General features: G+C 40.3%; 1 protein-coding gene and 1 pseudogene across 1 annotated transcript; one reads left to right on the forward strand and one right to left on the reverse strand.

Annotated features, from left to right (window-relative positions):
- Positions 1-5,777: 5,777 nt before the first annotated feature.
- Positions 5,778-6,801, forward strand: LOC123170867 (uncharacterized; annotated as a pseudogene).
- Positions 6,802-9,417: 2,616 nt separating this feature from the next.
- Positions 9,418-11,690, reverse strand: LOC123168341 (uncharacterized). The gene is made up of 3 exons (XM_044586211.1): positions 11,046-11,690; positions 10,629-10,862; positions 9,418-10,022 (listed from the first exon to the last, which is right to left on the reverse strand). The coding sequence occupies exons 1-3, from the start codon at positions 11,630-11,632 to the stop codon at positions 9,551-9,553; spliced, it is 1,293 nt and encodes a 430-aa protein (XP_044442146.1). The 5' UTR covers positions 11,633-11,690; the 3' UTR covers positions 9,418-9,550.
- Positions 11,691-16,512: the final 4,822 nt, after the last annotated feature.

Genomic DNA, 16,512 nt, shown 5'->3' on the forward strand with positions numbered 1-16,512 from the left:
GCATGTAAACCTCATGTGACCTGGACCGAAATAGAACCGACAATTATCCAACTTGGCATACGAAAATTAGGCTTGACTTCTTCAGGCTCTGGTTCTGGTGACGGTATTTTAAGTGCCATTGTACCCATCATCAAAATATTAGAATTTGTAATATGATCAGTTATTGCTACGGCACTGACGGGCACATCAAGTGTACTTGATACGGACGTGATGCCTATATTCATGATCATTGCCTTAGATATCATCATAATTATGCCCTTCTCTATTAATTGCTCGGCAGTAATTTATCCACCGTAATATTTTCTATCTTGAGAGAAGCCTCTAGTGAAACCTATGACCCCCGAGTCTACTTTCCATCATATAAGTTTCTGATCTACAATTTTAGTTTCCTATTTACTTTCTTTGCAATCTTTTACTTTCCGTTCCATAAACCAAAAATATTACTTTACTGTTTATCCATCTATATCAGATCTCACTTTCCAAATAACCGTGAAGGGATTGACAACCCCTTTATCGCGTTGGGTGCAAGTTGGTGTTTGTTTGTGCAGGTATTCGGTGGCTTGTGCGTTGTCTCCTACTGGATTGATACCTTGGTTCTCAAAAGCTGAGGGAAATACTTACTCTACTTTGCTGCATCACCGTTTCCTCTTCAAGGGATAAACCAACACAAGCTCAAGAGGTAGCAAGTATCCGGTATATACTATGCTTATGCATATGTGCGTTAGAAACATACCAATGGGGATTCCGAACTCCTTGAGAGCGCCCTTTTCATTCTACTATTTCACTAGTCATCACAATTCTCGCACATCATTTAGTTTTTATGTTATTTAGTTACGATTTACAAACACTACTCAACAATCCTTTTTATCCGTCCTCACTCTGCTTTAAGTCTACAATTGTTTGCAGGCACGAAAATATATAGTTCTTTACAAGAGGCAAAAGTTTGATTCCCGTGCTGCCTGTGGGATCGATACTCCTACTTTGAAAAGGCTACAACTAAACCATGTGCACTTGTAGGCTATCACATACCGGTATCTTCAGAAGCAGAGCCTCCAAATTGGTCCCGTTGAACCATGGAAACTAAGTTCGGTTTGATCTTGTACTCAGCGACAGCAACCTCAGGTTGTGCTATGGGTTCACGCATAAAGTTATTGCCTTAAAAACAAAACTTCCAAGATTACAAGCCATGGTAATATTTTTGGGGTTTTTCAAGTGATGAGACTTGAAACAGAAATAAAACTAAAACTAAAGCTTTAACAACAATTCTAAACACAAAGACTAGGAACACTCAACTCCTCCCCGACAACGGCGCTAGAAAAGAGGACTTTTTTGTGATCCGGAAATGGAATCAGAAAGTATCCATGTCTATTTCTCTAGAGGTGACCCTGGGTATCGAACCCACGAGAGGAAGGTCCCCTTGAAGCTAGGGTCTCTAGCAAGCTTTTGTTACAGAAACAATTCCAGCTTTTGACCGGATCAAATCAACAACCTTGAGTTGAACACTTATTATAAAAATAGGTACGGGTATGAGGTCTTAATGCTTACAACAATGTATTTGTGCTAGGACCAAATATGATCTTAATTTGTGCACTGGAAGTCCCCCGTCGAGATGTGCTTGTTACGAACCGAAGTGGGGGATGTGTCCAAATTACATCTTGACCGGCATGCATCCTACATCAAGAATCAATTGTCCAAGTGAAGGCCCTATCCATCTCAAGGGGTTGCCTCAATAATTAAGATTATAATAATCAGACAAGAACTTTGGGCTTTTAATGACTACACCTCTTGAATCCCCAGAGATAAGATCCGTGTTACTGTACTAAACCCTTCTGTCGCTGGTGTTTAGAATAACACTTCATGGTCTCCCTGCCCTTAGCCTCTCCGTGGTTCACTCTCCATGATCATGGGTACCTGTAGGGATGAAGAACACAGATGAGACAAGAGACATATACGGAACAATTTTATTTCACACATACGGGGTATTAATTCAAAGCACTTCTATTGATCCCCACAACAAATACAGAGGGTTGCAAGGATCTTGCCTCAACCCATACCTTACCGAACTACTCAGAAAAGGAGATCAGATCACACGAAGAACACATAGAAGAACACATGATGGAGATTGATTGTTTGATAACATTTTTTTACAATGGATGCCGTGTGCGATGTACGATTACAAGTACGATCTAGTGGAAGATGAACTATGGTGGTGATGGTGGCTATGGAGATGGAAATGATGGCGGCTAGGGTTGATGAAGAAGGATGAGGATGACTCTGTTGTGGCTTCGCTCGTGGATGTTCTATTGACATTTCGGCCTCGCCCCCTTTATAAAAGTTGTTCAGGTGGACGAGGGGCCTCGGTTTCCATGTCATACGGCCGCTCATGTGAGGGGTCGCGGTCGTATGGAATGTCGTCTTTTGCACTGTTTCTTCTAGTGCGCATTCTCCTGATTTCTTCTATCTCCTCCTTCAGTCATTTCCATATTCTCACTTGATTTCGTGCATATTTAGCCCATTTCCTGTAGAAACACAAGAAAGAGAAGATTTTTGGAGTCCTTTGCATTCATTAGTCATTAGTGGAAATATCGGAGTGAATATCTCAGTTTAATTGAAATATCTCGGTTTAAACAATGGGTAGATGAGTGTGAAAATATCACTCATCAAGCACACGGATTCTTGAACGTGAGAGCCGAGGGAGGGTGAATACCGTCTTCCTTGAACTGGTCGTTCATCATACCACAAACTTGACAACAATCAGGCAAGCGCTCATACTTGACAGCGAAAATCTCCCGCTGCCCTCCTCTGACCATGGACGTAGCTTCCTTCAGAGGGGTTTGAACGTCAAGCCTCACTCTGGCGCTATAAAAATTACACTGGAAATCGAATGATGAAGGTTCATCATCAATGTACTCCCCAATCTTTGACACCAGCTATTTAACCATGCCATGATAGGCCTTTGGTGGGTTGATGATCTGCGCCCAAATCTTAAGGTGAATAGCTTGATCGTCGAGGGCTTTGTGTATCCATCGTAAGGAGCACTGAGAACTGGATTGCCCCTGAAGTGCCACGGCCCTCCCTTGGTGACAATCTCCCAGTCCCCTAAACAGCTGAAGTGCGTCACAAAAAGGTTTTCCTCTAGGGTTCGAATCTTCACCCCACACGCAAGACCCCAAGCAGTGCGCATGATTTTGGAAACCCAATAGCTGCAACAATATTTGTCCATGTGGACTCTGACAATGATCATCCAGCGCAGGTTCTCTTAGACAGACGCCACTTCCTCCTTGAAGATCACATCGTCTAGGTCATCGTCCCCGAGAGCTAAATCCCTCATCATCTCATCCAGCCTCTCCTTCCCTTGCGAGCCCAAAGAGGATCCATGTTTCTTCGCCATGGTGCCGCCTTGTAACAGATTAGATCAGTAGCCGAAGAAACCTCACCTCCCCTTGATCTCTCACCGTCGACTTGCCAATGCTGGGAAGTGGTGCAAGGACCGACCCTTAATCCGCTCGAGCGGTCGCCGGCGGAAGAATCAGGGGCGAGTGAGAAAGCGTTCTCAATGTCGGCGGAGCCGGCTAGAGGAGATAAACCCTAGCATGAGGGAAGAAAGGGAAGTTATTTATTTCGTTTTTTCCTTCTTATCTAAAACAAGTTCGTTTTTTCTTTTTTTTCTCCATTTTTGTTTTCTTCTCTCTGTAATTCGAGATTTAGAAGAAGTTACAAAATTAAATAAAATTGTGAATTCTGAAAAAGTTCATGGAGCCAAAAGTGTCCTTGAATTCAAATATTGTTCATAAATTTGAAAAAAATGTTCGTGATTTCAAAATAATGTTCACAAAAATTAAAAAAAAAATCACTAATTCTAAATAAAAATGTTGGTAAAAAACCTTTTTTCCTGAATTTAAGAAATTATTCCCAATAATTCAAAAAATGTTCATCGTTTCAACAAAATGTTCGCCTTTTCAAAAAATAAACTTAATTTTCAAAAAATATCCATGAATTTGAGAAATGATCTCAATTTAAATAAATAAACAATGGCTCATATCTGATGATCAAAATTAGAAATTTTGATGATATTTTTAATATGCATGAAGATTTTTTATCAGATGATTTTTTTAATTTGATGAACATTTTTAGAAATCAATGTACAAATTTCAAATTTGATGAACACCTTTTGAAAATGACGAACAAATTTTGAAATTGATGAGCAGTTTCTAAATCCCCATGTACAAAAAATGAATTCGTTGAACAATTTTTTAATTTGATGAACAAAAATATGTTCGCAAATTTGAAAAAAAAACACAAAAAATGTTTATGAATTTGAAAATGTCATGATTTCGAAAACAATTCACGAATTTATAAAACAAGTTCATGAATCCAGAAAATATTCACAAAATTGAAAGATGTTCGCAAAACAAGGAAAGGAAAAAAGGAAAAAACAAAAACAAAAAGGAAAGAAAGGAAGGAAGAAAAATAATAATAAACATAAAGGAAAATAAAAAGGAAAAGGAAAAGAAAGAAAAAACAAAAGAAAACAAAAAACCAGGCCAGGGAAGGTTCTAGAACCTTCCCAAAATCGGTGGGGATAAAACACTATTGGGCTAGAAAAAATACGCGTCCCGAGGGGTACGCGCGATGTCATTCGCGGGCGACCTATGTGCCAAATAGGATCGCCCGGAAGAAGAGGGGAGCACGTAACTGAGGAGTGTCGTTCCCAGCCTCCCCAAGGGTCACTTGGGGTGGGGTGGGGGCGCTCTCAGCCGCCGCCACGTGTCGCGCTCTAAGCGCTTTTTTCGAATTCCTTTTCATTTCTCCGCACGCGTTTTTGACTTTTAGATGATTTTCCCAGTTTTTTTGGTTGTTCACCAGTCTTCCTTAGTTTTTGGACAAAAAAATTGAATTTTTCTGCATGGAAACACATGTTTTTTCCTTCCACGAGAGGCACGGTTTTGATTTCGTGAGAGGCACGAATTTGCTTCGCGAGAGGCACGTTCGTGCCTCTTGGAAACGGAAAAAGGACGTGTCTTCTCTTTTTCTTCTTCCGTAAGAAACACGGTTTTGCTTTCGTGAGAGGCACAGGTTTCCTTCTATGAGAGGCACGGTCGTGCCTCTAGAAAACGAAAAAATAAATATGTTTTCTCTTTTTTTCCTTTCGTGAGAGGCATGATTTTGCTTGCGCGAGAGGCACGATTTTGCTTGCACGAGAGGAACGGCCGTGCCTCTCGAAAATGAAAAAAAAACGTGTTTTTTTACTTTCGAGAGGCACGGTTTTGCTTCCTCGAGAGGCACGACCGTGCCTCTTGGAAACCGAAAGAAAAACGTGTTTTCTCTTTCTTTTTTCCTTTCACGAAAGGTATGATTTTGCTTCCGCGAGAGGCACGGCTCGGAAATGGCTTTCGAAAAGGAAAAAAGACGTGCTCCCGATTCGGTTTTTTCGTCTGGTGTTTTTGTCTGATTTTTTCTTAAGAAAAAGTTCGTCACAATCTATCAACATGGAATCTAGTTTTGAAGATCTCGATGCGAGAAATTCAACAATGAAAACAGTTCAAGATTTAGTCACACGGTTTAATAGATAAATCGTTTTGAATAAACGGATCTACCGAAAAAGAAAAAACTCACATGTTGCGAAAAGTGACGCATATGCAGCGCGCCATTTGTTGCAACCTGGAAAGGTGGAAGTGGAATAATATTCCTCTATTAGTGACTTCGAGAACAAGAAGTTCTGTGATTTATCTCTAAAAAAGTTCTGTGATTTCGTAGAAAAACATTTTAAATAACCGATGAAACCGTGTCCGGCCCGCTTTGGACGTTTTGGAACGGCAAGGCCCATCGAATTCCTATCGACGCGACGCTCCGACACGTCGACCTCGAGCTTCGATTTGGGAAAGATCGTGCCGCCGGCCGGCTTCATCCGCCGCCGCCGCGCTACCCGTCCCCAGCGCCTCTGTTCTCCGGGGGAGGAGCGCGAGCGGGCGGTGCGTCCTGGCCGTCTCGGTCTCGTCTTCCAATGGTAGGTCTGCCTTTACCTGCTCCCCCTTCTTGCATTTCTCCGTGGAATTGTTTGAGAACTTGGAGTTGAGTTGAATCTTAGTATTACCTCTCTTGCCGATTTCAAGGTCCATTCTGAAGCCATAACGGTCCATTTGAATCCGGTAGGATTTAGTAATTCCAACCTCTTCGCTAATTATCCCGAGCTGGCAATTTTTATTTTTTTGGAAAGATCCGGGTTGGCCGGCTTCATTGATTTAGCAGAAATTGGAGATCCATTTGGAGGGGAATCGCATGTAAAGGGTGTCCAATTGGGCGTTTTTGAGATCAATCATGTTGTTGAATACATGACAGTATAGTTTCCTTGTGCAATATTCAGTGACAGACTTGTAATTTTGGGTGTCTAGTTCTGATGTTTAAGTTCAGTCTCTGCGCTTGAGCATACACTAAAGTAACAATGGCTCATATCAACGGTGTAGGTGCAGCTGGGCTCTCCCCATTGAGGGACTTGGAGAAGAGTGGTGATGGAGATCCCGCTGGAAGATATACGGAGGCCGCTAATGCGAACGCGTGCTAACGATCCTGACACGGTGCAGCAGCTCACGGACAGCATCCGTGTCATCGGCCTCCAAGTACCTGTGGGCATCTTTTCCTTTAACATTAATTTTACTTACCAAAAGTATTTTTCTTTTAGCTCATAAGATAAATATTCTGTCAGAACTGGAATTTTCTTATGTGGAATTGAGTACATATGAATAAAGTTATATAGTAGCTAATACGTGGCCCGACCACTGCTACTAAATTCCGTGATCTTCACACAGTTGTCTGAGGACTTTTGTGTTATGGTTCATTGAGATTCACTTGGTCGAGTATATGCGTCAATTTGAAGTGAGTTGTTTACCTGCATGTTCGGCATACAGCATCACAAAGTGCAGATGCATTTCAGCCCACATGATCCTGCACTATTATGTCTAGAACGACTTTTCCTAAGCTCATTTGACATGTGAAGTCTGTTCACGTGCAGCAGTAACAACAGGGACTCTATTAGCTCTGTTGTGCTCCTCTGAATCAGTCTCTTTTTATTTTTGATATGCCAGACTTTATTCCTCATATAATGGCTAAGTCGTTTACAAAAATTGGAGAAATAAAATCAGGGACATTCGAATCCCAAAAGCCTGACGATCTAGTACTAGAACAATTTTTCTCAAGGTTATTAGCTACTCCATTAACCTCCTCTAAAGCAGTGACCAAACGACATACAAGCAAATTCAGACGCCAAGTGTTTGCATTCCATGATAATCGGAAGCTCAGGCCCCAGGTATGCTTCATCTTGAACAACTGCTTCAACCGCAAAGGTGCTATCAGAATCAGTCTTCTTTTTAGGGTTATAAGAATCAGTCTTAGTTCAAAGGAAGTGTGCCCTTTATACCCGGACGGTCGGACCAGGGGCTTTATAATTTCAACAGCGGCTCTATTATGCCTAAGATTGGATCTAATCTAGGTCTAAACTAGGGCCTTACTTCTGTTTTTCCTTGGCCATCGAAGTAGAAGGTGCCCCCTTCTGGTTCGGGCACATGGGTAATTATACCCGGTCTTCAGTCAGTTGGACGCCTTCCTTTCCTGGTCTCCTGCTTGTGGACGCCTTGAGCCTCCCAATCTTGATCTCTGAATGGTGGACGTCTCAGCCTCTTTCCCATGTGACTGGTGAACTCCCTTTCGCCTGAGGCCATGACATTAAGGAAGGAGGGGGTCTGCTGTAGATGTTCTCTTTAGCATACAACTTTTCCCCTTTTAGAAGTAAGATTAAGGGTTTGAGCGACTCTGAACAGGGCCTGGCATGATGCGGTATGGAAATTTATGCTTCCCGCCAACATAGAGCAGGGCCAGTGAGTTGAGATTCCACCCATTAATGACCAACATCACAACCATGAGACCGAAGCAATGCATCATAAAGAAACTTTGGAGGCACTTTTCAAAAGAACTGAAATTAGTAGATAACGGTAGACAACAATAAGTCTATATAGTTCAGTAGGAAAAATAAACTAAACCTGTAAATCTGTCTCTATTAATTCATATCGGAGCACTTGCTGAAGCACTTTACATGACAGAAGCAACATGCACGCCTAAAAACATTACAAAGACAAAAAAAGATCTAATTGGGGAAAACGACAAGGACGTAACAAATGATTGAGTATGTCTTTCTTCCTTTGCCGGAAGCACCCATTTTTTTGGAATTGCTGATTGATGACCGAATTGCTTCTATAGCACCTCCACCTCATTATCTTGGACTACTGGTATATCTCCCACTTCTCCATCTCAGCCTCCAACTCTTCTTCTCAACTATCCGTACTTCCAATATGTCCTTCCATGTCTCTATCTATTAGTATACTGATTACAGACTCCCCATAAATCCTCATGTTAATGGGGGAAAATACGATAGATTTGAGCCAACGGTCCAACTACAATTGCGCAAATGAACTTCAGGGGGACTGGATCGACTCCTGTCGCCAAAAGAAGGAAAGAAAAAAACTGTCCAAAGTTTCTTTATGAAGTGACCCATTCCGATAAATGTTCATCTGCTATTTTCTTATTTTCGACATCTCTGCCATTTCATATATAATCTTCCAAGCCTATGTCCCAACCTAGGTCTCTAGAGCAAGAACGTAACATGAAAATACCTCAGTAAATGCCAGTCGTGCCCCTGATCTCTTCATTCTCCATTCTCAGAGACCCAAATTTAATATCATGGAGAGTGTTGCGATTTAAAATGATGGTGAGGGTAAGGTTTTCATAACTGATTGGTTTGTCTGTTTGACTCCCAACTGACAAGCTGCAAACTATAGTGCCGGTGAAATATGAAATCCTTAATTTTAATTTATATCAAATATATCAACCCTATCGTCATATTTATATATAGGCATGCATTACATTGCCACAACATAGCAACACCACACAATATTAGTTACCGGGGACTCTTGGACTAAAAACAGGAAGAGCCAACATGCATGCTTTAGATAAACTAGTGTTAGTATAGTAGGATCTGACTATCAAGTAGAAGGTCTAATTTTCAAGTAATTTGGCAACTGAATCATATTTGATTTAGTCAACAAATATTTAACTTTTTGCAAAGATTCCTGTGCTTTTTCATGGGGTCATTGCAATCTCATAATGTAGGCAACAATCATGTACTCCCTCTGTCCCATAATATAAGAACGTTTTTGACACTAGTGTAGTGATAAAAACGCTCTTATATTACGGGACAGAGGGAGTATGATATATTATGATACAACAGTCAGGGCCACGTATTGAGACAATATGTACACTTTCGCATGGTAATACAACAACAATATATAGTCTTACGAAATAAGGGAGATGACAAACAATATATTAAGATGATGAGACTATCGAAGGTGAAATATTTGTTCATTATTAAACACACATGCCGGCCATAATGTCTTGAGCATGTTATGTTGCCATCTTTAGGAGGAGAATCCGTTTATTTATGGGACACATGCCTGGCTAGCATTCCAAACATGGCCCAAGCCTACGATCTACTACATCTTGTTCATACATTGCCAAGATAAAAATAAGCTGGCCCTTGTTGGCCATCAGGCACATAGTTTCCTATCCCGTCCATAACAGCTGCAACAGAACCCATCATCTGCTGCTCACTCCACATTGGCTGCTGATCCACTTGTTGATTATATATGGAGGGGGAGCACTGAGCTTGGTTGTTCATGACTGTTAACGAGCTCGTCGGAGCCTGCAACCTAAAGCTTGGGTCATTGTTGAGGCCGGTAAAAGAAAGGGCTTGCCGGGGGACAGAACTGTTATTTGCTGCCAATAGCTCATTGTCGTGGAGCCTCACATCATTGATGCTGTAACGCTTTGTCCCTGACGATGCCTTTTTTTGTATTCTCTTGAAAAACTTTTGTGCATGGCTTGAAACTTGGACAGGGGTCTTAGTGGTGACGAAGTGCTTGGATATGTTTTTCCAGTCGCCACGACCATAGATTTCCAGCCCATAGAGAAACGACCTGTGGACATAATGTTCAAGAGAATAGTTTGGTTAAATTGTTGACTGAAAGATGAATCGTGGAGTTGTTTTATTGAAGCAACTAATATAGATTGAAGCAAAGTACCTATTTGACATGTTCGAACCACTACAACAACACATGCTTATTATTTTTTATTTACGGGTACTGGATAGAATGTATGTATATCAGAAATCCATAAGTGAACGAACATTTTGTAACATATTGATAACCCAAACATATTACAATTTCAAGACATTACAGGTTATTGATTTGTTTGATTGGAACAAGACGTACCATATTGGAATTTAATGGCCTATTTGACTGCCTTTCTATTATTTAATCAAGGTCAAATCACATAAATTTGTTAAGCCAGAAAAAAAGTAAGAAAAGAAAGTTCATCAATATATAATTTGCAGGGATTAGTATTTATCAAAAAAGTAAATCAGAAACATGCAAATATATATTTAGTAAAGTGCAATATAATTGCATATTTAACCTACCTGCCTCATAAAATTAATTTGCAGGCATGCTTAATTAGCATATGTTGATTTTAAATAAATAACAACTAAAACTACATGACAGGGAAGAATATAGCTGTCGACTAACTTGTGTTCCTCTATGGTCCATAACTTCCGTTGATGTGGGGCAACAGCTGGTCGATCATTGGAAGTATTGTTCTCCAACAACACCATCTTGTTCTTGTCTGCCATCATCCGAGCCTCCTCCGTCTTCGTGATTCTTGTATCCTCCAGAGCACAACGAAATGGAAATCCATTATCATCCATGTTTGTATCCTCGTCCTCTTGCACCTCGAAGTTTTCATTAACAAGGTCACCCATGCTGTAAAAAGAAATTGACAGTGTCCATGTGTACATTTAGTAACGTGCAATATATCATCACAAATGTAATCTACCAATCTTACATAATAAATTTGTACAACATTTTTAACTAGTATATGTTCACTTAAAACAAACAGCAATTAAAAGTACATGACAAAGAAGAGTATACAAACTGTGGACGAACCTATGTTCCTTGTTGGTCCAAAAATCCCATTGATGTGGGGCAACAACTGGTTGATCTATGGAAATATTGTTCTCCAACACCACCATCTTGTTGTTGTCTACCATCAGCGGTGCCTCACCTGTCACTGTGATCCCCGTATCCTCCATTACACAACCAAAGGACAATCCATTATTGTCCACGATTGTTGCCTCCTCCTCTCGTACCCCAAAGTTTCCGTTCGCATGGTCACCCATGGTGTAGAGACCGTGTATGTTGCTAGCACCATTCTTCTCCCCCGGTAGCTCATAGTTACCATTGACAGGTTCACAAAAGGTGAGCATGTTTTGTGGGCTACCACCAGTAACATGGGTCCCCTCCCTCAACTGGATCATATTCATTTCCATGGCGAGATCAACATAAATATCTATTACCTGTTGCATGGTTTTTGATGGGAACAATGCATGGAGAGAATTCACGATGTAGTTGTGCTTCTTGTTCTTGTCATCATTGGCGTTGTACATGATTTTGTTGGTGTTGAGCCTGGCAATGAGTGATCGTGCCTCCTCTACCTGAGATGAGGTCCACCCCTGGATGACTATTGAATCCATGAGAGACTAGATAGTTGGACACTATAGAATTATGAGTAGTATGAACTATGAAGATGGATTATATCTTCAGGATGGAGAGTGCGGAGTAAGATAGTGTATTTATAGCCCTCTTGTGTGCAGTCCTATTTTCGTTAATTAATTTGGCATATTGATGGTTTGCCGGTCCATACAAAAGTAGACTCAACTATAGTTAAGATAATTCTTTTGGCCCTCTGAGGAACATGCCAAATTACTTTAAGTTGACCTCGACATTGTGCCATTCTTTGAATTTTTTTATTGGTTTGCCAATGCAAATAATTGTCGCAGACCTCCAAATATACGCGAAGAAGATTGGTAGAAACAACACACGCAGTCCTATTGAGTGTTTGTCAAATTCGGTCTAGATAGATAGAACACGCATCTGGCGTGCATGCATGACATGTGCTCTCATCTTAGAGTGCAAGACTCAAACCATGGTCTCCACCGCTCTCAAATATAAATGGCACACAGGATCTCCATTCGGGTTTGGCTGCCAGTGCCACATGTATCAATGGAGTTTTATTGCGTACATATGTGCAAATAATTGATTAATATCTCGCCATGAATAACTAGGCTACATATATGATTCATACATTACCAACAAAGCATATCTTTTCTCTTAATTTTGGTGACCATTCTTCCCACATCCACTGCACGAAATTCCATCTATAGGCAGATTTCTTGGCTTAGGTCAATTAATGGCACTTCATGGTAAAAAGATTTAATACATGGACCAATCAATTGTGACATACCTACATATCTTTGTTTATATGTATATGTAGAGATACAAATTAATTACCCATGAAGTCAATAAATTTGACACACTTATATTCCATCTCTCTCTCTCTCTCTCTCTCTCTCTCTCATGCATGTTCAAAATAATTTCAAGATTTCTACGTGATATACACATTAATCAATGTGCTTTTTGAGACACTAGTGCATGAATACACATAGCTGTTGCAAAACGAATATAGATTTTTTAAGTGCCCGATGCATCGTCGAGCTATCATATGGGACTATGTGCATACTCATGCACTCATATGCCAATGTTTTAACCACGTCCATAGATGGTTTTTGCTTTGTAGTTTCAACGTTCAAACTAAGTTTTAATACTGTTATCACATCCCAATTTTTTTTCCAAGTTTGGTATATTAAAAAATTTACACGGAAATAAATTCTTTTCTAGGAAATACCCATGAGTGCCTAGAATTGGTTGATTGATTGTGGCCTAGGAAGGGATAAAATCCCAATGCAACTAGTTGAAATGTAGCTAGCCTTTGTAGGAATTCAAGCCATTTGAAATATTGTTGGGCAAAAGTATTCTTAATAAGTCCCAAGAGTATATCCAAGCCAAATAAATTCTCCCCTCAAAGGATTTGAGTTGGATTCATTTTGAAATCAATTCTAAAATCAAAGGGAATTATTTAAAATTGGCTTTGCTTTTATATTGGCAAAAAAAGAAATTTCATAAGTCCAAATAATGAGTTTGACCTTCTGCCAATTTTTTAAAATGAATTTGAAACATAATTGGTTTTGAAACCAAATTCAAATTCAAAAGGAAAATATAAGTGCAGGAATTATATGTTGAAAATGCCGAAACAAAAAGTTCAAACATTCAAAAATATTCCATTTGGAATTTAGAAAATGTTCCCTGTTTGAAGAAAAATCAAATTCAAATCCTATTTGAATTAAGAGAACAGTCATAAAAAGAAAAGGAAAGAAAACATGAATGAAAAAAAACAAAAAAAAGAGTCCTGCCGAGCTAGCCATCCAGGCTGCAGCCCAGCTAAGCCGCTCATCGGAGCCGCCCCAGCCTCTCTCTGTCCCATGCCCTGAGCCGCTGACCAGCGGGCCCTGCTGATCAGGGTCGTCCCTCACTTCTCGCAACTGCACGCGCCCACGTCGCCCACGTCCCGCACACACGACCTCCCCCCCGCGTGCTCTCCGGTCACGCCAGCCCCTGTAATCCTGCCCTATAAATCCCCCTCGCCCTCCTCTCTCGTTTGCCCCACACCGCACCGGACATTGCCGCCAAGCTGCTCCACCGTGAACCCCACCGTTCGCCTCTGCTCTATGCTCTCCGGTGATAATTTCGACGAGCACGACCATCCCCAAGACTCGCCGACGCCACCGCTCGACACCACGCATCACCGCGCACCTTGTGGACCTCCTCTGCGTGCCCTCGCCCCTTGAAGTCCACGACCATCGGAGACCAAACCTCAACGCCGTCGTGAGCTTCACTCCGGCGAGCACGGAGAGCCCTAAGCCCCCTCGCCTTGTCCACTATCTCCACCTTGCACGTGTGCATCGCCTTGACCCTTTCGATTGTCCAAAACAGCACTAGAACATCGCCCGCGACCCCGGTCAAACCTCTGCGCTGCCTCGGCCATCATCGGCGAGCTCGCTCCGGCCACCTCTGTCGCCCTCGAGGACCATCGAGGCCACCAGAGGCCCCAGGTCACCAAGCTGCACATGTTCATGCTCTTCCTCGTCTCCAGCGGCCACGGGAGCGACCGGAGCATCCACACCCGAGCCATGCGCCGCCGTCGTCGTGTTTTCCGGCGACATCTCCGGTGAGCACCAAAACCCTAACCCTCGGTCTGATTTCAACCGTCCGATCCAGATCGCACACACCACAACCACTCACTTAATTAAATTTAATTGGAAATTTCACAAAACCCCCTGAACTTAAAACACTCATAACTAATTATCCACAAGTCCAAATTGAGTGATTCTTTTTGCAAAATGAACCTTGTGAAATTTGGGAATTGAATATTTATAATTGAAATTCAAATAAAATGAGTTCAACCGTAAATAGGGCATAACTTGCAAAATAAAAATCCAAATAAATTGATTATTTTTGCAAATTAGACATAGTGAAATATATTTTTAAGTTAGAAGACATTGGTCCCAATTTGGATAAATAAAAAATATATTTTAAAAAGAATATAGTACAGGCCAAAATTCAAATAGAAATTTAACCCAAATTGGTTTAACTACGAAATAAAATTTGTTTGATAAAACAATTATGATAGAAATAAGTTCAGAAACTATAATGTGAACTTGAGTAACTATTTTTGGTGAATTATTTGACTTTAGGAAATTGAAATAACATTTAATTAAATTCAAACACAATTTGATTATATATTTAAAACCCTGGGTTTAATTTGAGTAAAACTAACGCAAAATGGTTTAGTGAATTAAATTAAACCTAGTAATTTTTTCAGAGTTAATAATTGACTCTAGGGGAAAGATGAACTCAAATTAAGTTCAAATAGAGTTTGAAAACTATTGCACATAGTAGATCACTTGGGATTTGTATTGACTTTAGTTAAATCAAATAAACAAACTATAGTAAAATTATACTAGAATCATAATTGACTGTAAGTTTAACTTGAATTAAACGAACAAACTATAGTAAATGTACTAGATTTATACTTGACTATAGGGAAACACTAATTATGTTGTTTTGAACTAACTTTGTCAATTATGGAATGATTCATAAAATCAAATTCAACCTATTGGAACCAAAACAAATTGTGAACTCAATTCAATTTGAATCCAAATAAGATGAACCCTAATTCAATCCAAGTTGAATTGGAAGCCAGACCAAGTTATCATTTTTAGACTTTAGTGTATTCAAACTCATGAAAGGTCAACAAGTTTGAATTTTCACTCAACTGCACATGAACTTGGCTATCCAAGATTCATAGACCTTGACTCTGTTGTTAAGATCCTTTTGATTGGATCTGACAACCACAACTTGACATCACATACTCCTTATGTGATGAACCCTATTACTGAAATTGCATGTGAACCCTTATGTCACATGTATTCCAATTAACAAAGACTATGTTGTTTTCCAAACTCTTATGAGTTAACTCTGACACATGATCTCACAGCACAATGACACTGAAACCATGCACAAACACTTGGTGTATGTTTGATTGTATTGTATGGTTCTTTATGATTGCTCTTTACTTACGTTAGATTGTATGGAGAGCGAAGAGTAACTTTACCAAGATTGTGAGATCGAAGAACCATCAATACTAGGCAAGTACCACTTTGATCATGATACCCAGTATTTTCTTGCATTGTAGTTTTACCATGTTAGGTGTGTGCGTTTAGGATGCTAAATTCTGTACAATCCAGTAGTTCACAACTTAGGTCCAAACTTACCCTGACCTTGTAACCATCGAGTAGTTGCTTAGCTACTATGACATGGATTCAGAAACACCAACTCATATTCCACCATACAACCACATGCATGGTTGACTACTTAACTACAACTTAATTAATGAATCATCTGGGCGCTGCTTCGGCATTGCTTTGGTGGCCGCGTGTTTTGTGGGCGATGATACTGAAGGAAATATGCCCTAGAGGCAATAATAAAGTTATTATTTATTTCCTTATTTCATGATAAATGTTTATTATTCATGCTAGAATTGTATTAACCGGAAACTTGGTACATGTGTGAATAGAAAGACAAAACATAAGTGTCCCTAGTATGCCTCTACTTGACTAGCTCGTTTATCAAAGATGGTTATGTTTTCTAACCATAGACATGTGTTGTCATTTGATGAACGAGATCACATCATTAGGAGAATGATGTGATGGACAAGACCCAATCGTTAGCTTAGCATTTTGATCGTTATAGTTTCATTGCTACTGCTTTCTTCATGACTTATACATGTTCCTCAGACTATGAGATTATGCAACTCCGGAATACTGGAGGAACACTTTATGTGCTATCAAACGTCACAACATAAATGGGTGATTATAAAGATGCTCTACAGGTGTCTCTGAAGGTATTTGTTGGGTTGGCATAGATCGAGATTAGGATTTGTCACTCCGTGTTTTGG

Source organism: Triticum aestivum, chromosome 7D (assembly GCF_018294505.1).
Source record: "Triticum aestivum cultivar Chinese Spring chromosome 7D, IWGSC CS RefSeq v2.1, whole genome shotgun sequence".
In the NCBI taxonomy this organism is placed as follows: domain Eukaryota; kingdom Viridiplantae; phylum Streptophyta; class Magnoliopsida; order Poales; family Poaceae; genus Triticum; species Triticum aestivum.